General features: G+C 45.9%; 1 protein-coding gene across 2 annotated transcripts in view; it reads right to left on the bottom strand.

Moving 5' to 3' along the window:
* Positions 1-23,079, bottom strand: part of RNF213 (ring finger protein 213) — a 49,499-nt gene that overhangs the window by 22,989 nt on the left and 3,431 nt on the right. For both annotated transcript variants that reach the window (XM_086762670.1, XM_086762671.1), the window contains exons 5-28: positions 22,843-23,036; positions 22,343-22,623; positions 20,953-21,221; positions 19,870-20,055; positions 19,153-19,351; positions 18,407-18,462; positions 17,962-18,115; positions 17,293-17,445; positions 16,538-16,636; positions 15,592-15,714; positions 15,030-15,210; positions 14,276-14,449; positions 13,867-14,025; positions 12,306-12,907; positions 11,847-12,012; positions 10,987-11,204; positions 10,292-10,432; positions 9,921-10,082; positions 8,320-9,460; positions 6,447-6,640; positions 5,904-6,056; positions 1,620-5,213; positions 651-787; positions 232-327 (exon numbers count right to left, since the gene is read on the bottom strand). In XM_086762670.1, coding sequence (XP_086618796.1) covers positions 232-327; positions 651-787; positions 1,620-5,213; positions 5,904-6,056; positions 6,447-6,640; positions 8,320-9,460; positions 9,921-10,082; positions 10,292-10,432; positions 10,987-11,204; positions 11,847-12,012; positions 12,306-12,907; positions 13,867-14,025; positions 14,276-14,449; positions 15,030-15,210; positions 15,592-15,714; positions 16,538-16,636; positions 17,293-17,445; positions 17,962-18,115; positions 18,407-18,462; positions 19,153-19,351; positions 19,870-20,055; positions 20,953-21,221; positions 22,343-22,623; positions 22,843-23,036 — 8,832 coding nt within the window. The remainder of the gene's footprint in view (positions 1-231; positions 328-650; positions 788-1,619; positions 5,214-5,903; positions 6,057-6,446; positions 6,641-8,319; positions 9,461-9,920; positions 10,083-10,291; positions 10,433-10,986; positions 11,205-11,846; positions 12,013-12,305; positions 12,908-13,866; positions 14,026-14,275; positions 14,450-15,029; positions 15,211-15,591; positions 15,715-16,537; positions 16,637-17,292; positions 17,446-17,961; positions 18,116-18,406; positions 18,463-19,152; positions 19,352-19,869; positions 20,056-20,952; positions 21,222-22,342; positions 22,624-22,842; positions 23,037-23,079) is intronic.

Raw genomic sequence — 23,079 nt, 5'->3', positions numbered from 1 at the left:
AAGAACTCAACTTCAAAGAGGATTACCTTCTCATTTGATTCATCTTAGTTTATTTTGAGTTAGGAATTATTATTTTAAATACAATTAGTGCTTCTCAATTCATTCTACCACAGAATAAACAAAGGATCACATTCCTGGTTCTGAAACCCCCAGACCAGCACTAATAATCAAACCGGGGTGAGGCATCACCAAGCAGAACAGCTAGCTGGAAACCCGTCACACGTGACTTACTTGGCTGAGGCGATGAGCTGGGCATTTTGAGAGCCATCTGCAAAGTCTGTCTGAATAATAAGGACTTTATTTCCTGATGTGCCATCAAGGAAATCTCTAAAGAGTGAAAGGAGATTTAAAAGAAGTCACTAGGTATAAAAAGAAAACATTAAAGACCGTAGAAGGAGTCGCTCCATATTAGCTTTGGCTGCTGTCGGCAGAGGAGAAATTAAAGCACCCATTCTATAGGGATGGAATAACGTCAACACCCAACCTCAGCATAATGGAGCTAACACAGCTTGCACCCAGCCCACTATCCAGCACAGCATAGCCTCTTGGCTCCATTTTCCGGATCACTCTGGATGTTCTGCCCACACACCTTCCCCTTGGACAGCGGCCCGTTCAGAGTTCAGAGCAGGACAATGCAGAACCAGACTCACCGGATGCCCTTCAGGAACGAGTACTCTGTGTCAAACTGCTGCAGGAACAGGATTTGAGGCCTTTGCGCTTTACCCTGCACTTCTCTCTCCAGGCAAGCAGCGTCAGCGCTGGTGAGCAGCCTCGAGAAGGTGGTGACCTGGGAGTGCGAGATGCAGCTTGGTCCTTCGCTCGGGAATGCAGCAGGAAGGCAGCAGAGCCTTACTCATCTGTGCTCCCAGACGCTGCTGCTCACCTGCTGCAGAGCTGGCTGCACCCCACAAACAACCGTTTATTTGGCCTGCCCGTAGGCAAAGGGCCAACACGGGCTGTTACAGCAACCCAGGGCCACCGCTGGCCAGCTGGACACAATCTCTGGTGCTGCCAGAGACAGGGCAGTGGGACAGCCAAGGCTTTGAGAAACTTCTTGCGAACCCCTGTAGCGGTCCTTCCCTGCAGTGCTCTCCGGGAGCGGCAAGGAGAGGGAGGAATTCTCCAGACAATCTCAGCTGAAAGTCTTTAGCTTTGGTACTAGGCAAAGGTAAACCAGAGGTATTCCTGTTAAAGGCCCACGAAATCTCTGGCTGTCTGTGGCTTAGCTGGGTTAAAATCTTTGGTATCTTTAAGACTAGAGGCACAGAGGCAAAGAAATGAGAGTTCAAAGGCTCCTGACAACTTTTTCTGCAGCCAGTCGCGTGTTCCGCTGGCTGCGCATGTGGAGACAGAACTACTTTCAAAGTAAAGAAATGCATCAGCTGCCCAAAAACCCCTGCTTGCCAGGGAGCATCACACCCTGCTTTACACGTAGCAGGGGTATTCGGTTCTTCAGGGTGCAAGAACACGCTTGCTGAAACACCCAGCCCTGCACATCTGGGCACCAAGTGGCAAGGCTGTCTTCAGGTTTACTTGGGTGCAGCCGTAACGCAGCCCTAGCAGCGGAAACTAGAAATCTCAGTGGAAGTGCGGAGAGTTTTGAGAGGACTCTGACTCACCTCTGTAAAGGCCGTTTGGTACCCAGCCCCCACGTGGACGTGAGCTCGGAGGAAGTCTGCAAAGGACGTGTGTTGTTGCTGCTTGAAATATACATTGGCCAGAGAATCTGCCATGAACACACGCACCGAGTTGCAGAAGCGGATGACGGAGTCCGGAGTGGCGCAGTTCAGCAGTGCCAGCTGGGCGTCTCTCTTCACGCAGGACATGAGTTCATTAGGAGGACACAGCGGCTTCAGCCTTTCCGTGGTCTGCAGGACCACCGAGGCGCAGGTGTTGGAGTGGTAGCCTACAAACACATCAGAAGGGCTGTATTTCTGGTTGCTTATGAAGTGCTCTTCTGTACTGACTGCAGTGAACTCATGCACCCACTTCTTCAGCATTTCCACGGTTTCCCTTTGCCCCTTGTCCAGGACAGTACTGATATCCAGGTAGTGCTTTTCCAGCCTGTTGATCAGTGGGATGGGAAAATGCTTATATACCACATCTTTCTCCTCGATGACTATCAAACGGAACTTCGGATGCACTCGGCACTTCACTCGGTGCGTGCCCAGTCCCAAGTCAACATACTTCTGGCCAGCAAGGTACACGTAGTATTGATTGAGGGCATCATAGAGGCTTTCATAAAGGTTTTGCAAGTTGAGGAGCACAACCATCTGGCCAGTTTCCATGCAGACCTTCACACGGTTGATGTTCCTGCATATCTGGGTATACTCTTGGTCCTTAGGGAAACTGGAGCCAAAGATAACTTCTGGCTGTTGTCGGGCAGTAAAAAAAGCTTGCTGGAGGATCTGCAGTGCTGCGTAATTCTCAGTCAAAACAAGCAGGTACCTGCAATCACCATCCTGACCAGCGCTGTAAATGTTTTGTCGTATCAGCTCAACTGTACTGATATCACGAGCATGTATTTCTCCTTTTTCTGGTAACTGTGAGGTGAATATTTTCAAGGCATTGACATCATCTTTGCCACCGAAGTTACGAAGAACAACTTCAGCTATGTCTTGAGATGTCGGCTCACTTTTGGAGCTTTTAGCTAAGGCAAAAAACATCTTTATGAGGCTGTAGTAGTCCCGCAGGCCAAAGAACTCCCTGTCTTGGGCCTTGCAAATGTTTTCATATGCATCTGCAAAGCGACAAAAATACGGTTCAACCTTCTGCAAAGCGCCTTGTGCTGAGCCACAAATCCCCTTCGCACTTTCTATGAGCTCTTCTTTGCTGGGGTCACCACGCGAGACAAAAATGCCTCGATTCATTTTAGCGGGGTCCAAAGCCCAGTTGGAAATCCCGATGAAGCCAACCTTTTTGTGAGGAAGGGGGACATCATCTATGCAGCCATCTTCCAAAAGCGGATGCAAAGTCTTCAAGGGCATTTTGGGAGAGTCTTCTGCCAGCCCAATCTCATCCAAAACCACCACTGAAACATACTCCTCCAAGTTCTTTCCTTCCTGGAATCGAGCACAGTGCTTGAAAGTGCTTATGATTCCCTCTGGAGTGGAGAGAGGGCTGCACTGAAAAGACACTAGATGGATCTGCTTCAGGTCCTTGAACAAATCTGAATGAGCTGCTTGGCCCTGCATAGCATCAGCCACAATGGTTTTCGCAAGGGATTTGGAGCTCCCAGGCTTCCCAACAAGAAAAAGAGGGATTTTCAACTCAATGCAGATGACCATCATAAAGACATTTTCCTTCAAGGCCAAGTTTCTTGCTATGGTATCTCGGAGGTGCACACCACTCAGGAATAACTCCTGCATCAGGGAGATTTCTTCCAGAATCTTTTTCTGGGTATCATAAGGTTTTGGAAGGACCTGGCTGATAGCACTCCTATATGCCTCCTTCTTTTCCAAGGACGCGTGGTAGCAGACCCCGACTGCCAGCACTAAGGACCAGATAACGCTGTTTCTCTCAACAGTGCTCTTTGAAGCTCTCTTCTTGGCAAGGTACCTCTCCAGCTCTCTCAGCAGTAGGTTACTGCGCTCGTGAAACCACTTGAAAACTTCCATGCAGCGTTCCACATCCCGCAGGCTGACGAAGCTGCACTCGTCGTCCCTCCGCCTCATGTATTGCTGGGAAGCAAAGAGCACTTCTGTAATTACCTCCGCCTCAAACTGCGTCATGGGGACGTGCTCAGTAACCCTCTGCACAATCTGCTGTATGTACATTTTTTCAGTTAAGTCGTTCAGCTGCCCAAAATCCCACACTAATGGGATCATGCTGGGTGGGAGCGCGTGGACCCGGTACACAAGCTGTCTCAGTGGAATAGATCCAAGCTTATCCTTTGTCTCATCTGCTTTGACACGGTAGCCCAATCCAGCTAATTCCAGGCGTTGAATCATCTTTGGAGAGTGCTTGCGATAAGGGTTGCAAGCTGCTATGATCTGCAAGCCAGAGCAAGAGACCAAAGGCTTCCCCTGTACTGTGTGGTCACACAGAACTTCCTTGATGCTGCTTACAGCCTCCGTTGTGTTGGCTTCATCAAAAAAGAGGACTGTGTCCAAGCCGTGCTGCTCCTTATTGGTTTTAGCAAGGGCTTCTGCTTCTCTGATCCTAGCATAGATCATCTCTGCAGTAGTACCTCCATGAACTTTTACAAGCTTCATGTTCTCTACCTCTACATAGCTTCTGCGTAACTGGCACAGAAACTTTATAAGTCGGGTTTTCCCACAGCCTGTTTCTCCCATGATGACAACTGGGATGTTGCACCTGAATCGCATCTCGATAGCCAAGATTTTTAGCACATTATCTGTTGTGAGTTCATATGTCTCATCAGGGTCTGTTACCCAGGAAAATCCCAGAACCATGCAAAGCTTCTCTAGCTTCTCATGACGAGGCAACTGATCAAATGGTATATTGAAGGGAACTCGTTGGAGTAACAAGCCATTGTACAACTGTGAGGTCATGACATTTCTCTTGATGATGTTACCATTCAAAGGATTAATGGCATCGACACCACCATGGCTATTGGGCTGAAAGTGGAAACCAATGAATGTCATGGACACACGATCTTCATTGAAAAACAAATATGGATGAGGCTCAGACTCCCATTTTTTCCGAATGCGGAAAGGAAGAAGATCTTCTTCTGCAACATTCTCCAGGTTGAAGGACTGCCTTCCTGAACTTTGATCAGAAATGTTTAGGGAGGGTGTTGCAAAATCCCTTGCCATTAAAATCATGAAGGTAACAACAAAGTTTTTGAAACCTTGCAAAGTGTCCTGGACAAAGTCAGGGTTGCAAAAGACAGAAGCTTCACAATCTTTCAACTGGACATTAAGAAACCATGTGAAGTTTCGGAGTTCTGACCAGGAGGGATCTGTGACCCCGCAGTGCAGGAGGAACTGCTGCAGGCATTCTGCCGGGCTCCCTTCCACAGAGTGCGCTTCATAACAGAATGTGTCCAGATTGTACCCCTGGTCAAATCTTTTCAGATACTGGAAAGGTCTCTGGAAAGCCTCACTGCAGAATTCCTCCTCGTCCATCCCTGGGTCTGAAACATCCCCAGACTGGTTCCCAAGTGTCTCCATTTCTAGTACTTCCTTGGGAGACTTGCACATTACTTTAGGGAACACGTCAAAGAAATTATACTTCTGGCTGGATGAAATCTGGAGTAGAGGAAAAGAAAATGTGTCATCACAAAGCTGCAGCCCTGATCTTCTTCAGTTTATTTAATCTGTTCTTAACAGTATTCTTGCCCAAAAATCAGAGACCTTACTAAATAACAGCAGCTAGCTATACAACCATGACTTTTTCCCCCCTGTGCATCACTTCTTCCACTTAAAAGTGCATCAAAACAATTCATCCTATTTCCTCCTACAATCGTCTTCCTGTAACATGAGTCTTCTGTTACCTCCAGATCCTTCTCAGTGCTACCTCGAGGAAAGAGAAAACTAAACCCAAGACACTGTTATTTATCCCCATCACTTCTACACTCTGTTCTTACAGCCGCATATAAACATCCTAGTACTTTCAAACACGCAAAGTAACATGACAAAGATTAGATTTTGCATTTTTACATTTCCTGCAAGTGTTACAGTGGGGCCAGTGAGGCCTTCAGAAACTACCAGCTCAGGAAAACCACAACAGGTATCATTTACTATCTAGTTTTAACAGCACTTCGTACAACACCAGGGACACTACTTGGTAAGGGAGATGCACAGTACACCCTAACACAAGCAGGAACTGCTATGCTATGTTTACAGTTACAGTCTTTACAATTCACGTGCAGTTATATACAAACGTATGTGCCGAATGACTGAGAAATTCAAAGAAATCAAGTATTGCTGTGTACATACATGTCTTGCTGTTTTCTTTGGCGCTGGTGACACCTCAAGAATTTCAATGATATACAAATGGCACTTCTGTCGCAGCCACATATTCCCATTACTATCTGTCAGATACTGCAAAACTAACAGCTTGAACAGAAACTCCGGAATTCCACTTTGTACCTGTCACAAGAAAAGACACAAATGCATTTCCTCTTGATTTACTCATAACTTCCAGAATCACAGAACAGCCGAGGGTAGAAGGGATCTCTGGAGATCACCCTGTCCAACCCCCCCTGCTCAAAGCCCCCCTACACCAGGTTGCCCAAGACCACGTCCTGTCAGGTGTTTAGTATCACCAGGGCTGGAGACTCTACAGCTTCTGTGGGCAACCTGTTCCGGAGTTCAAACACCTTGATGGTAAAGAGTTCTTTATGCTACTCACTGACACAACAATTAGAAAACACATCCTAGTGACGTGGCTTACTAAAACAAAAGCTTTAAAGAAACAACTTCTGCAAGGATCCACACAGAACGTCTAGGACAAGGCACCTGTGGGAGGGATATACTTACTGAAGAGGTGATATCAAAATGGAATATCATGGGCTTTCTCTGGTGTTTTCTCTTCAGAAAAGGCAGAAGAGATTTTAGCACTTTATCTTCATCCACTTCTGGTTCAATTAGTCTGATGGTTTTCAAAAGTTTTGTATAGTCAGGCTGCTCTGCTTGCAGTCTCTCATGTAGCCTCTTCACATACAGAGATTTCCCTGTTACCAGAAAAGACACCAAAAGAATTAAAGCCATCAGCATTGAATACATCCTATTACAGTCATGATAGAAAGAAGGAAGCCCAATGCTTAAGTACCCTATCATCTGAGGCCTCTGAACCTTCCTAAAAGACATTCCAGAAGAAGGAAGCCTAAATCTGGTTAGAGCAGCTGCAATCTAGAACCAAAGCTGCTGCTGCTGCTGGCTGTCATTATCTACACGGCTTGTTCTGCTCAGACTACCTGAGAAAGGCTTTACTTTTTATTATAACTTGAATCTATTCTATGTGCTTGTTTCTAAGTCAAAACATGGGGAGAAAAAAAAATGGTTGTTGCCAAATATAAAAGCACCTTCAAGTTTGCTATCTTATCCTGTAGAAACTAATTTTGCTAGTGCTCAGGCAATGCTAATGACTTGGGTGTGGTGTTTGCGGCTGGCTGTAGTCCGCGTCTGCTGTTCCCCAGACTAACACGGGAATGGAAAGGCTGTCTCACGTCCCCAGCTACACACCATCACGCTCTCAGCTGTATGTAGTGCCGGAGCTGGCTGTGGTAGGTCCGCTCCACAACTGCTTCCCAGTTATGGGTGTCTGGGTAAAGCTGTCTCTTCCAACTTTTTGAAAGCCCCAAACCCAACCTCAACAGTATGAAGGGTTCATAATGCAACGAAAAAGGGTTTGTACAGCTTTCCAGACTGAAGCTAGGGTAACAGCCATTCACAGATAACGCCCAAGAGCTGCCCTGGATTTCTGAAGTTTGACAAAGGATGCAATTTGTTACCAAAACTGTTTTGGATTTTCCCCACTAATCCCTGGAAAATAATGTAGCACACTTTTCCTTTTGAGCCTGGCCTTTTCCGTTGGGGTGGTACTCTATCAAAGCCCAAGAACAGCTGTGGCAAGGAAAGAGCAAGGTCTGATGCAGGCACTAGGAGTACTTCAGACTCAAAGTTTACAGAAGAAACACGCACAGCTGGACAGCCAAAGCACTTACTGGACTACCAGTCTCTAGCAGGGACAACAGCTAAGGAACAGGGTAAGCACACAGCTGACACAGCAGCTCCCTCCCAGTATTTTTTCAGTGATTTGCAGCTCGGGAGCTCCGGTGTTAGAGACAGCATCTTTGTGTTTAATAGCCCTTGATGGATGTTTCTCTTAGGACTACATCTAATAACTTCCTAAGCCTGTGTAAAGCTCTGCATTCCACAGTTTAACTGAGCACTGTTTAAAGAACCACCTTCTTCTGTTTGCTTCTCAGCCTGCCAAGTAGTTTCACTTAATGCCCTCCAGCTTTTTGCATTAAGAGACAGCCAAAAATCATCTCCTGTGCAAGGAAAACAGGCAGGCTTTACAACCCCTGCCCCTCTCACATACATTTTCCTGCAGGCATACTTTGACCTCAGGAGGTCAGATTCATCTTATCCAGCAGGAGCTATCTAGTTTACGTTAATTATCTAAGTCAGCAGAAAGAGACAGGTGTCAGGTTAACAAGATGAACCATCTTTAGAGATGCCTGTCTCAGGATGAGCTGTCCTTACAGCTTCCGCCTCACTCCGCTGACTGTAGTCTGAATCATTCTTTTTGACTAGATGCTTATGAACTGGACAGAAAATTTGGCAAGGTGAATCCCACTCCAGATTTTAACATTCAGCAGACCCCGCTTTGCATGTGACATCTTACCCACGCCAGCTCTTTTGGAGGACACAATCCCAACACACATGTTTTCCTTGAACACAGAGGCAGCTGAGTTTGAAGGCTGAGCAACTCTGAAGTGCTGCTGAAGGTATTGCTGGATTTCAGCTAGCGGCCTCTGGGGTATCATGTGCGCTTTGTACTGGCTGAAGACAGACGGGATGTAGCTGTGCTCCCTCTCGCAGTTGCACAGAATGACTAGGCGATAGGTGTTTTTGTAGTGCTGCAGGTGCTGGAACAGCTCCTCTGCTCTGCAGCTGACATCATAACTCAGCTCATCTGCATACAGCATGGTGTAAATTTTCTCTTCTCTGCCACACGGAATGAGGCATCTCCTGAGGAAGAGCCCCACTTGCTCAGAAGTGGTCTGAGGAGTGCACAGGAGAACTTCATCGAAAGTGGGAAGGGGCTGGTTGGGGCTGTTCATGTAAATAGCCAGAGCGGACGTGAGCACCTCAGAGCGAGGGCACGTGATGAGGTTGGGCTGACCAACACACAGAAGATCCTGTGGAAAGTCTCGTGTGACATGCTCTCTCTCCCAGCTGGCCAGATTCTTCAGCCACTCACCAAGCGTATCAATATCCAGGCAGTTCGGAAGGAAGGAGCCCATGTTGCTCATGTAGCACTCCCAGATGCACTCCAGCTGTGCAGTCAGGTCCTTCTCCCCATCCAGCATCACTTGGAAGTCAGAAATAGCCTTCCTTGAGCTGGGAGGCACCTCGCTCCTGGAGGCTCTCAGGACATCCTGCTTGGTGCAGTTGTGTTTTAGGAATGAAAGCATCATCAGGGCGTCCTGGCTGGGCATCTCCTGTCCCAGTTCTGTGCACAAATAGACCAGCTGCTCAGCAGTGTAGTAGTTCAGGTAGAAATGCTGGAATCGTTTTTCATACATGAAACTTTTCCAACTCTCCAGGAAACTCTCCATCGTTTTGCAGAGGCCTAGAAGCACAGTTGTCATATCTCCTTGCCCTTCTAGCACTGGGATCGGTCCCACAGAGAAGTCTATAAGAACACACGATTCTCTTCTGGGTGAACAATACACATGGGCAAGCCAGGAGCGGAAGAGCATGTTCCCAGCTGAATAAAGGTCTATAAAGGCCTGTGCAAGTCTTTGGACATTGGAAAAGATCTGTGGGAGGGTAGAGGAGAGAATTAAAAAAAAAAAAATCTAAGCTGATTTACTAAGACAAGTCCCGGTCATGAAAGCACAGGAAAGACTTTCAATGAAAATAAAGGCTTTGGTCCCCAGCCAGCTGTGTCAGGCCTTGTACAGGAATAAAAGACACTGTGGCTTTTTAACAGAGGTATCCCCAAGAAGCCAGTAAGGAATCCCCAGCTTGCTATAAAAGCACAGCAACCGTCCCAGCCAGGAGCATCCCTAGTGCAGCCAGAGGATGAGGGTATCAGTCCACTGTCCAGTCTCCAGCTTAGTTCCACCTTAACAGGGAACCAAAGAGGTAGGAACAACCCTCTGCCTGCTACCAGCCATGCCCAGCAACTCAGCTGTAAACCAGTCTTAAAAGCTGACATTCAAGGCAAAATCCAACCCCAGTCTCAACATCAGTAACACACTGGGTTTGAAATCTGACCTCAGAGAACTTTTCCACCTCCAAGCCTTGCTCTCCCTTTGTCGACATGAGCATCAGTTTGTTCTGCAGTTCACGGAGCTCTGCCAGAGAGTATTTCCGTGATGCCTCGTTATCCCCAGAGCTCCCCGGGAGAGTGAAGCGCAGGACGTTGTCCAAAGAAACCTGCCAGAGAATAAGTCATTAGCACCGACGCGCACTGAGGTTCTACTCCTGAAGCAGTGTTATTGCCCAGCCAGGGGAGCCCTTAGGAGGGAGCAGCCCCCTAAAAGGAACTCCGCAGAGCGGGAGAAGAGCTACAGCACATTTCTGACAGTTACCGACATGCCAGCAGTGTTGTCTGCAGGAGGGGAGGGAAAGCCAAACAGGCTCACCTTCTGGCCATCGCTTGGTGCTCTGAGAACATATATTCCTCTGCTGTTGATGGCGGCTGCCAGCGACAGTGACGACAGCTCCACAGACCCATGGCTCTCTTTCACTGTTTTCAGCCACTCTAAGTGTTGAGCTGAAGCACGCTATGGGAAGAGAAGACATGGCATTGCCCTGATCACTCTGACTTGGCACTTCTTTCCAGGATTACATCTGTCTTGAGGACAAACAGCTTGGGCCGGCATAAGAGTTTCAGGATGGGGAAGGAAGAAAGGAGTGAACGCTGGCCACAGCCTGATCTTTCTGTACAGCTGTTCTTTACCAACACCATGGGAGCTGAACAGAGCCCACAGTGCTTCAATGCCTCTTGCTATAGAGACATGCCCTGCTGCAAAGAATAAGACAGTTCTCAGCCATCTGCCTTCCCACTTTTGCACCATCCTTCAAACTCTTGCAAGAGCGAAGCTACACCATGTCACACTTGAAAGCCTCAGCAGTACTCTGGAGAAATCCACACTACACCAGTCGCTGCAGGGAACTTTTGTGCCACAGAAACATAAGATATTTTCCTTCCAATAACAAGAGTTGCTGTGACGTCCCCACACAAGTGCAATTTGCCCTGGGCAGTCAATCTTCCAGTCACTCCTGGAAGGCAGAAACACCAGAGAATGCAGAGAGGACCTGCTCCAGCAAAACTCACCAGTTTCTTGGGAAGATTCTCATCACTGTCCAGGGCTCGCCACAGCTTGTCCAAGCAGTGCACAAAGTCCTGAAACCCTGACTCTGGCCTAAGCTCATAGAGCAGGGAAGAGTAGCCATGCACAGTGTCATGGAAACACGCCACGCGGTCCACATCCATGTCATTCTCCCCAGCAGAGATGGATGCCAAGTCTACAAATACCTTCAGCTCATTTATATCTTAAATGAGATAAACACATGAATGAACAACAAATGAGGCAGCTTTCATGCAATTCCACATCACCACCTTTTACAAGAGATGCAGAAACCATGCCTTTGAACAGCATCTCCTGTGCAACTTCCCTCCTCCCGTCCTGCCAGCAAAACTTTACTAGGTGGCTCATCCACACCCGTGGCCTCCTCGGCCCTGGCTTTTCTCCGTGGTGCCGTGAACAGCGGATTCACAGCCAGGATGGAAGCAATGCAAAGGGTGTGTGCCCCTGCGTGTGTAAGACAGTTGAGCTGGCAGACACACAACTAACCAGACCGTTGCCATCCTGTTAAACGGACGGCCTCTGTTCTCGTAAACAACTGGTCTGAACTGAACAGTATCAGCTATTACAGCCCTGCAAATCAAGCCCAGCTATCAGGCACGGTAGGTACTGGGTGCTGCATGAGACTACAGTGGCATGAACATGTTTGAAGGGACTATGTCATAGCATTCCACACCAAAACCCATTAAGAGATGCTTGTAACTACGAATACCAGAAGCAGTGAAGGCATAAAGCAGATGGGCCAGGGATGCAGCATTCCTCCTGCCCCTACGCAAACTGGCATCCCTTCCAGTACTACCTGCCCAATTCCTAGGTGAGCAGTACACACCTTTGAGTGCTTCTCTGACCCAGCAGACAAACTCCTTCTGCTGGGCTAGCTCCCTCAGACACCCACGACGGTTCACAGTGATCCCCTGCAGCAGTCTCTTGGCACACATAAGCTCAGGGCTGATGGAGTCCAGCTTTTGTGTCTTGTATGATTCAAGCTTTTCTGTCTACAAAGCAAGTGATACAAACATTCAGTCTGGAAATCAGAAATACAACCTGCTCTCTAGCAAGTAAAGGAAAGCCCTCTGCAAAGCCACACCCCAAACAGGGCAATACCATCTTCTTTTAAGAAAGACTACACAAAACCACTTTGTTTGAACACTGAAGTTTTTATCTCAAATAAGCATTTTGGGACAGGGAACGGCTCTTGACAGACTGGGATAGACTTGTGGGAAGGTTCAGATTTACCCAAGCTTTCTAGCCAACACCCTGGCAGTACAGAGCTGAAGTGGATACTTACTATGTCCAACAAGTTTTCCAGGATACTGAAGTCACCAGAGAGGTTTAAACTTTCTTTGACATTGGCAATGATCTTTGCAGCATCAAAAGTTAAATGCATTTCATGGTATTGCTGGATCTGCTGAAATCGCTGATCAATCCAGTCTCTGTCTTCTCCAGGACTAAGCTTACATATGGTATTTAATTCAGCTTTGATATCTTCAGGATGATTTGTGAATTCCCGAAAAATTTTATCAACTGCAGAAAGCGTGAGACTTCCAGATCTGAGATCATCATATAACCTTTCATAGCTCACAAAACAAGGGGAGATTATACTCCTGAAAATATTATCAAGGTCCAGTGCAGGAACAATGTCCTCCTCTTCCTCCTCCTCCTCCTCTTCTGAACTTTCATACTCCCCTCTTGCCTTCCACGCTGCTTCCTCCCAGAACTGCTGGAAGATCAGGCTGTCCTTAAAAACGTGCATTTTCTGGGCAAATTCTTTCAGCTTTGGGCTCAAGCTGTAGTAGGTCTGTAGGGGTCTCTTTCCCACACTCACAACTGTATTTAGTCTTTTTGAGCCAAGATCTTCCAAGTGTTGAAATTCCACTTCACCTACATCCACTTTAAAACAGAGAGAGAGGTCACGGATCAGCTGCCCAGCCCGTGTCCAGCTTACTCCATCTAATCCGCCAAGTCGCAAAATGCCATTGGTCATGTGGACCCCTACAAACATCGTTTGAGGCATACGCGCTCATTTGATCCCTCACATTGTTATCTGACATAAAATGATTAGGCAATATAATTTTAGAACAATACAATTTTTGAAAATTGTAGAAATATTAGGCAGGTTTTGCTCTCCATATAACTGCAGTCACACAGGCTAGATTTCATGTCATCTATTAATCCTTAGAGAGAACTGATTTTAGGATTGTCAGGAAAATTTATTATTCTGTTTGTTGAAAGTTAGCATATCTGGGGTGACTAAGAGGGATGGTAGAACAAAGGTAGGCCTCAAGGATGGAGTGTAAAACAAGCCCTGAGCCAGTCCTTCGGAGGCAGAGAAGATCAAGGACACCCATGACCTGTTCTCAAGACCACAGATGGAGATTTTAAGGAAGGTTCAACCAGCAGATTTGAGAAGGGGATGCTCTGACGACCCCCGGGACCACCAGACAACCCTCGACTCAAAAGACTGAGCATGTGCAAGTGGGTGGGGCACATGGTAACGATTTCTAGGAAAACTGACGATTATGTATCAACATTCTGGGAACTGCTGATGATTATGTATGAAATTACTGAATATATGCCATCTGGGTTTTCAGACCGACACGCACGCTAGGTGGAGCGATGCCCCGCGCATCCTGTGCTGCAATAAAGAATGCCTGCTTCTTAATGCTACGTTGGTGTTAAGGAGTTTGATTCCCAATTTCGGTGACAAAATGCTCTAGGTTTACTTTCCCCACCCCTCCTCACCCTTGCTGTGGTTTAGAATAAAATCTGTTTACAAAGCCTAGTTGTTTTCAAAGAAAGTTATGTTTTTTCTGGAGCTGCCACTTTCAAATTACCCCCCAGAACACTACCTTTCACAGACGCCTGCACCTTCCTACACATGCTCAGAAAGGTTCCTACTGCTTTCTGCTCTTTTCTGAGAAGCGTCACTTCTTCGCGCCTCCTCTGCAGCAATTCTTTCAGTTCTCTCTGGGATAGTTCTCTGTCTTCATATACCAGCTGCTGGTGCTCTGAAAGAAAACTCACCTGTAGTCACAAGGCAGACACGTCCCACCCCCTGCACCCATAACTCAGCTTTGGGATTACAGAGCCAAACACCACAGTGAAATGCGGACAACACAAAGTGGAGCCAGGAGCTCCGTATAAAGGATGGACAAGGGCAGCACCTTATTAGCATTACGAATCACTAAAGTAGGTTAACAGAGCAGGCCATCGATCACTACAGTGATGCCACAAGCCACCTTTGAATGGTGCTCTTACTTATCTCCCAGATACAGGTGAACTGCTTTTCATGCTGGAAAATCTCTTCCAGATGTTTCACAAGGATAGACCCTTTCCGGATGGCATCGGCGACGCTCATAAACACAGAGTCTGCTGTGGCCATTACATTCTTTGCTTCATCTGTAAGTTTTTCGAGGAGCTTTCTGTTTGTTCCTGTTTCAAAACCAAAGCAGGTAAAACCCAGATCAGCCCTGCATCACAAAAACTAGGCAGAATCTGTAACTACTCAGTGTTGCACTACAGAGCCCTTCGATTTCCCATTCGAATCCCTACCCAAAAGCCTGTGAACTCATCACACCACCCTCCAACCCCTCGTGTTTTTTCAAAGAGAAACAGCTAGTATCTCAGTTCTAGCAATTCAGAAACCTTCCCACGGAGAGCCTGTACCCAAAACCTGTGGAGGAAACACAAGCCATTTTAATCCATTCACACGACATACACTTTTACATTTTTGTGTAGCAATAACTTCTTAGAACTCCTGAGAAAAAAAGTTATGTTCTACAAATCCACATAGGTTCAGCAGTCTGGTACAAATCCTGAAGTGACTGCAGTGGATTAGCCCAAGAGGAACACTAGCTCGCTCACCCTTAGCCAGGCTGAATACCTCCAGCTTTGAGATAGGGAATAAAACAAAGCAGGACAGATTTTATGTATTTGTTTGCTGTTCTGCAAAGTGGGAGAGGCAAGGCAGAGAACAGCTTCTCACAGACTCCTATAAATATAACAGACATACCATTAAAGCCAAACATAAGTTTCATGTCAGGCCACGTAAGCATGTGGTGCAAAACCTCATCAAAATTATCCTCAGACTGCCCACTCTTGACTGGCCACGACTTCACAATAATAGTTGATACGAGATGGCTGAACTGGCCCATGTTGCTGAAAGGTATCTTCTCAAGGAGATTGCTCTGGGTCTGCACAAGGCATACAAGACAGAGGGGAGGAAGGCATCAGTGTTTTGGATTACACTGCATTTATCTTTGTCTTGGGATCAGGCACTGAGGTCAAGAAGTCACACTTCCCGTGCTGAGACATAGTCCATAAAAGCCGTGTGATACAACTGACACCAGAAGCCATGATGGCAAAAGCGTTACAAGTATTTTTCATGGACTCTTCAAGTGGATCCTAATTTCCTGATTTCTTCTCAACGTTTGGGTTTTTTTTTTTTTGTTGGTTTAACAATCTTAAACAACGCACAGCAACTCAAGCAATAAGAGACTGAATGTGCAACTCTCCACCACAATGCACATCCCTAGTCTATGCAACTTTTCCTGCCCGGAGGGACAATACAATACCTGGCAAGCCGCGGTTACCGCCTCTGTGGCACAGTTACAGAAACACCAGTCAATGGAAGGGTCAAGGTGTGTAAGTCGGCTGTGCTGACAGCAGTAGGCTAAGATTTGGTTAACTGGGGGCTCCTGTGGGGCAAAAGGGAGATTTCTTATCAACTTAAAAGTTTCCAAAGTGTTTCTTCTGAAAGCATGGAGTGCTGCTATTATTAACACAGTAAAAGAATCTAAGTCTAAAAATTTAAGTTTCCCAGAGGAGCCAAGTGTCAGCCCATTTATCAGGGCCTGGAAGAGAGATGAAACACAAATAAACGCTTGGAAAAATATTTCAGATTGTTTCAGTCTAAAATGCATGATTAGTTAATGTGCATCTCTCCAAGCCAAGCTCACGCCAGGAAATACTTGTTTCCTGATTACAGCACAAAAAGCAATGGCTTAAAGCATTTTGCAACTGATGTAGAAAGGAGTTGAGAAGATATACAAGTTCAATTTAGAAGGGACCTACACAGCATCTGCGTTTGAGAGCCTGGACAACACAATTCCTGCACAATGAAAAGAGACAAGCACCAACTTTGCCTCCGTAAGTCCTTGGGTGCTTACTTTGCACCCACTGTTTCTTAAAACTACAGGGGTGGTAACTGCTCAAAACGTGCAATTTCCTCTAAAGCACCAGGACATCAGTCACTGCTAGAAACAAAGCAGCGCTGCAGCCAGGCTAGCAGGCTGCTGGAGCCTCTGATGCCAAGAACACAGCGCGGTACAGTTTCATGTCCAATTTTTAAGCCTTCAGAACACGGTTTACAACAGCAATGGCAATTTTTATGAGCAAGCCACAGTGTTTTCACATGCCCATTCAGGCTCTAGAAGCTACGCTCTAAGCACAGCAGAAGACTACCTATCTGCTCTGAACCTGGCCCACTGGCACGCAGCGACTGCCCGTAGTCCCCCCTACCTCCTGAATTCTCCTCTCCAGATCTGCAAGTAAAGTCTTCTTCCACTTCTCAGTGAACTGTTCGTCTGGAAAGCTGATCTTCACAAATTCATCCCAGGCCTGCATGTGAGAAGCAAACAAACTCAAAACACTAACTGTTGAGATTTAACATTCAAATAAGGAAATTAAATGAAGTATGCTGAGGAGAGCCTTCAGGCAGTCCGCAGTCCTTTCAGATGTTTCCATCCAGAAGAAAAAGAGCACTCAGAGCTGCAAAAGGCAGCTCCTAAGCCCAAACAGTGTCAAAATGTTCCAGTTGCTAAAGGAGACATCTGGATTAACTACTTCCACCTTGATGCTGGAAACTGTTCCAGGGAGGACTGGGACCAGAGTTAGTCTGTGAGGAGCTGCTCTGTGCTTTGCTTGCTGGAAGCCCTGAAGGACAGCCAGTAAGACATACAGGGCGAGCAAGACAACAGCTCCAGCTAAACACCATCAAGGGGCAGCTCCTCATCCCAGCAATGCCTCTTGGAACAGCTGAGAAAAATGAAAAATAAGGTGAGTTGAGCAGCACCAGTGATAGCCCTTTGCTTTTCAGCCCAATAATGTTTAAAACAATGCAGCTTCTCAGCTTTCGTCTGAACTGCCTGTCCCCATCTCATTCCTTATCCAGTCACAGCAGGTACCGTTGCCAGAAGAGAGCCATTAGACTCAAGACTATATGGTTAATCTATGGTAAAACACCTTTTTATTCATATTATTAGACGATGACAAACCTTAAGTTCTGAATAAAAAGTGAAAGTCACAAGCTCCAGGTGTTCTTTCAATAACTTCTGGTTTAAAGCATTCCTGAACCAGGTTTGAGTGTCTCTCAGAGCTTCACTGAATACTTTTACCACTGGAACTTCCTGCACAGCATCTCTTGGAACCTGCCGCATGCACAGGAGAAGGGAAAAAAAAACCAAACAAAAAAATACAGTTCAAGCAGGAGAGCAACATACAACTGACTTAAATAAATATTTCTAAAAGAGAAGGCCTAAATGCATCAAATGCACAAACATGGCCAGCAACAGAGACCCACAACTACCTGAATAAAGGACAGAGGGAGGCTGGGAAAATGCAGTGCTTACAAATAGTTTGCCCTTAAAAACACTTATTCCAGGAAGTACAGACAACATATGTTTAAAGGGAAAAAAAACCCAGACATAAAACAAAACCCACGACAGCCAACCTAGGCACTTGACCTTGTTTTCCATAAAAAAGAATCAAAATCATTAAATTATTTCACAACTTTTTGGAAGTACCACAATCCTGGTTAACGTAAAGTATTAAGTTGTCTAAACTGAGAATGGATATGATCTAAAACCAGCTTGTTGTACCATATTTGTAATACTTCTAGATACACCTTGCTCATATTAACCCGTGAATGGTTCCTGGGTACTCACTGCTGTGGCCTGAAGTTCGGCAATCTTCGAAACAATTGTGGCAGAAGTGGCAGGAATCGTGAACCACTCCACCCGCCTCGCCACCTTGCAGGCCCTCTTGTGCAGCTTGAGGCAACAGTCCAAGCAGGACTGCCAAGAGCGAGCTTCCAGAGCTCTGAAGGGCAGGAATAAAGAGGAATAATTTATTTTCTGCTCAAAGGGAAAAAAAAAAACCAAACAACTACAACACTCCACCAAATTCAATGCAGTGTGGTAACTAACCATCCCTTCCTCGGATGGATTTAAAAAAAAAAAAAAAAACTGCTATCTGACAGAGCGATAGAAATACACGATTCTTTTATTCACACAGATGTCAGCACACATTCCAGCTACAAGCATGAGCCCACCCCACAGGCATGGTGTGAACAAAAAGGATGACGCTCTCACAGAAGTGCACCTCAGTTACCTGGTCTGTTTCTCATCCAAGCTACACAGCAGCGTCTTTAGAAGATTCTCTACTACCTAAGAACGAAAAGACAGAAATATTAAACTGTGGAAGGAATTTTACAGACTGGTTTCTCATTAGCTGAGGGAACTCTGTGAAACAGGGAATTCCATATTCTTCCATGGCTTCTCCAATGCTTTTATAAATATGCTATAAAATTGCAAAGATTATGTGCTGGATGTCAGAGTCAACATACAGGTGGCTATTATTTGTACAAACAAGGCCTACAATTCTTATCACTTAGGGGTCTCAAATGCATTATTATCAGTTGCAATGTAAGTTCCTGTTGTCTTCACACAAATACAAGTGTTTTGACAACAGGCAGGAAAATCTCTCAAACCAGCACCACGTTGCCCAAACCCCCAAGAGGTGTGCAAAAAAAAAAAAAAAAAAAAAATAGTTTCTGGCAGCCACCTAAGGATCTCAGCATTGAAACATTTGCCATCAGTGACAAAGAGCAAATCCAGACAAGCAGACCTTTCTCTCATCAATGCCAACAACACTTTTTGGTACAGGCTCTCAGCTCCTCTTAGGAGTCTCCTACTTCACAGCATCTATTTGTGCTTTTAGCTTAATTTTAAGCTCTTTGTGCTCTGACTTGCTACCAACCACATTCCCTTAGTGACAGTCAGTTCTGCTAAAAGGCACACTACAAGCTCAATTTCAGCCTTTATCCTTTAGCTGGATAAAGCTGCCAGAAGACAAACCTTAGAACTGCTCCACGAAAGGTCAATGGTCTCTAATCTGTAACAAACACCTTGAAGAGTAGCTAACAAACCGCTGGAGAAGTCTTCTATAAATTCAGCCAGACTATCCAGGGGCAGCACACAGATCCAGGACTTGACCAGAGACCTATCAAGTTCCATCAAGTATTTCTTCTCTTTCATTAGTTGCAGTAGGATCCCCCTGGATGGAAGACAAAACAAAATCTTCAAATTTCCAAGGTACAAAATGCTAAAAGCTTGTTCAGCCCACAGAGGGCCCTTATTCTCAGTCCTGTGCTTTTTTCATTTACAGCTGAAGATCGGTAGAAGACCTCAAGACCCAGTAATTAGAGAAGCAGTGTCAAACTACTGAGCAGAAGCACTCAAGGAAAATAAACTCCAAGTCTTGCTCAGATTCTGCACAATATACCATGAGCTGCTTTAACTCACAGCAGGCACCACCAACCACGCAAGCTGCTCCACAGCCTGCAGAACCAAGGGTTGTTTGCATCTGAAAGGTAACACAGTGCACAGTTTTGCTATACACCATATCTATGAGCAACCAACATGTCTGTGTTCATATACCCCACATATCCGCCATCAACATGCTACGCTTCTTATTTCCTAAAAACAAGAGTTAGAAAATAAAGATCTAAAGGTGAGCACCACCAGCTACAACGTCAAGGCACCAGATATAACTAATAATTTTGGAAAACTCACATCTCTTTCTTCTTCCTTGTTTCAGCAAATGGAAGCCCTTCGAGCCCCGCCCAGGTATCTTCTTCCATTGGCACGTAGTCATACTGCCAAGGAGCAAAGAAACGCAGAAGAGGAAGGATCCACACCCACTGGGCTACTTGCTCATCAATGCATATCTGGCACAAGTTTGTCAGGTGAACCTTCAAACTAAGAAAAAAAAAAAAAAGAAAACCAAAACTAAGACAAACACACACAGTACAATACAGAACAGCTTGAATGTCCAGGGGGTGGGGGAGGAGGGAAGGCTACATCTCAATCTCACTTGTGCACCTTCAAATAACTTCTGGCTCAGTCTTATCTTTCCTGAAGAGTGTATACGGTAAAAGTTTAAGGCTCAGCCTTCTCAGCCTCCTTGGTCGGGCTGACGTACTACCAAGGTCTCCAGTGAAATTTAATAGCTGCAGCTGTGCACGTGAAAAACTAGAAATTCAAGTGCCAGATAAGCAGCTAGGTAGCAGTCTAATAAGCAGGCACTCTGAGGAAACAGCAACAAAAGACATGTGCAATGATGCACGTCACAGGAGATACGGAGAATCAAAACATGGCATCACGTAAACTGAAAGGAGTAAATGCATGATGATCCTGGTCACTGGAGTTTTTAAGTATGAATAGCAAACAGGTAAGAAGCTAGAAACTGCTTGACAGAAAAGGACCACAAATAAGAATTTTATGTATAAAGAGAAGGTAACAGTTTTAACTCAATCTACTACTCTGGCAACAGCGCCAAGCTGCAATAAGGGAAATCCTGTTTGGACAAACATAAAACATCGGTCACATCTAAGCTAGGTGACTGTAAGAGGGCCCCAGAGAGGCTGTGCAATCTTCATCCCTGGACTTCTTCAGAACTCGACTGCAATCTTACCTGGATGTTAGCTCTGCTGTGAGCAGGAGGTTGGAACCTCCAAAGATCCCTTCAAATCTGATTTTTTCCTGATTCCCTGACACTAGAGAGCTGAATTCCTTATTGCTTTATCACAGGCCACTACACTTGTAGCAAAACCAGACCAGTTAGTTACCTTGTAAGTGTTCCAGTAACATACATACCTAGTAAATGCTGCAAAAGCCTTTTTGATATGATTAATTTCATCCAGTATGGCTTCTGGTGACACCTCATCCAAGCACAAGAGGCTACACAGATCAGCCAGATCACTTTTCAGTGCTGGCAGCTGGAGCATTTCAACCACTGTGAGAACGGTGAGCCCCAGAGCTAGTTTACTTTTTACCACTACGTCCTTCTGGGATGCTTTTGCACCTTCTGGTGTAAGGAAAGGAAGAGCTATTTTCCTCATGTATTTCAGCAGCAAATCATTCACCTAGGACAAAGAAGGGAAGAAACAAACCAACAACAGCGTTAGCTCCCCAACTAGTCTTTTTCTTCTGAAGTCACTCCTTCTGCCAGTTACAGTGAGGACGTTCAATAGCCCTGTACACCCCCCCCCCAAGCACCATGGCGGCACTTGAATCCAAGCAGACATGGTACTGACCACCACCAGAACATCAGGTGTCGTACCCCAGTACCTGTGATGGTTTGATGCCTCTCTTTGTGCTCCCAGCTCCCACCGCTCAGCTACTGCTGCACCTTCCCATGAGGAGCATCAAGGGACCAGGGCAGATCTCAGGAAGAGAACGGGTGAGCTGAGCAGTTCTACGCTGAACTCTGCCTTAGGTCACCATCACACACTGCGAGCAGACTCCAGCTTCCCAGGGGACTCAGGCTCGGTTGGGAGCCAGCGAAAGGAGAGAGTTTCTGTCCTTACCCGCAGCCCCCAAAGCTACCCTGAAACCACATCCAGGGAGTCCATGGCACTGTGGTGCTTGGTGGCACCAAAATCACCCTTCTGAAAACCAGCAGTGACATGAAACGCACGTGGGCTCTGCTCAGCTGGGTGGCTATGCCATCTTGTGGCCTCTCCCAGGAGGAGGGAGGCTGCAGAGAGTTGGAAACAGCTCTGACATCAGTCCTCAGCCCCAAAAAAAGACAACATGACATTTCTCCTACATTTCATAATTATGCCAGGTAGGAAATTTAGGACTCCAGAAGCCCTGTCTGCATCACTGCTTAGGAAAAAAAAGCAGCTGGAAGATGAAGAGTGTATAGAGGTTGGTGACAGAGTGACTTGCCAGGCTTCGGAAATTAATATCCAGGCACAAAACTCAAGTAAGAAGTCACCACATCACAGCTCTGCTGCTGATCGATATGGGATATTCACAACGGCAGCTAACTGCACAAGTGTGACTGAAGTCCCCAAGGCAGCCGGTGGCAGTCACCCCAAAAGGATCCCTGCTGGTTCTGTCACACCTGAACTTTTTGACTGGAAAAGCAAAATTAAGCTAACAAGGTCAACAGCAAAATTAAAGTTTAAACTTACATTTTAAGTTCTGTGTTTAGTAACTGTATGTCTGTTTTCTAGGATCTGTTAAAAGAAAACATTACCTGTTGTACGCCAAAGTTTAACTCTGTCCATGGCATTTCCCTGCCATCATACACCCATGGGTTTACGGTAACGTAATAAAACTGCCTCAGCTGGAAGAGGAAGTTTCTCAGGTTGTCAGGACTCCAGGTTCCAAGAATGCTGAAGATATTTTCTAACATAATATTTGCAGCTATTATCTTCCCCTTCACCACATCTTTGTTTTTATCAAGAGAAAATATCTTCCGAATGTTTTGTATTACAGAAGGCTCTGCACACACAATATCATCGTACTGATGCCACTCTAGAATAAGCAACACAGAAAAACAATCATTGGAGAAACAAACACATTTGCTCATGCCTTCACTCTTTCGGCTGCCAAAGAAACATCCCCACTGCCCCATGAAGCTTCCAGCTTCACACAGTGCTGTCTAGTAATACTGCTAGTCCATGGGAACTCAGAGATCATCCCACCAAAAAGCCACAGATCATCCCAACACGCAGACCCAGCCAGAAAGCTCACCTCCATTGCTGAGCAAGTTGTCTCTTATGCATAAGCAGCGATTCACATGATTATTTGCTACTGAGCGCTTGTAAATAAACTCATACTTCCCTCCATCACAGACAACCCAATATTTGTAAGGAATGTGTTTATTGATATTTTCTTTTGCAAGAATTACAGTGCCTTCAATGAGGTATCCGTGTTCTTCTAGCTGCCTAGGAAACAAAAACACAAAGGCAGGCAAAAGGACATGTCAGC

Source organism: Chlamydotis macqueenii, chromosome 18 (assembly GCF_036417535.1).
Source record: "Chlamydotis macqueenii isolate bChlMac1 chromosome 18, bChlMac1.mat, whole genome shotgun sequence".
Taxonomy (NCBI): domain Eukaryota; kingdom Metazoa; phylum Chordata; class Aves; order Otidiformes; family Otididae; genus Chlamydotis; species Chlamydotis macqueenii.
The sequence above is the reverse complement of the archived record's forward strand: the minus strand, read 5'-3'. Positions and strand labels throughout refer to the sequence as shown.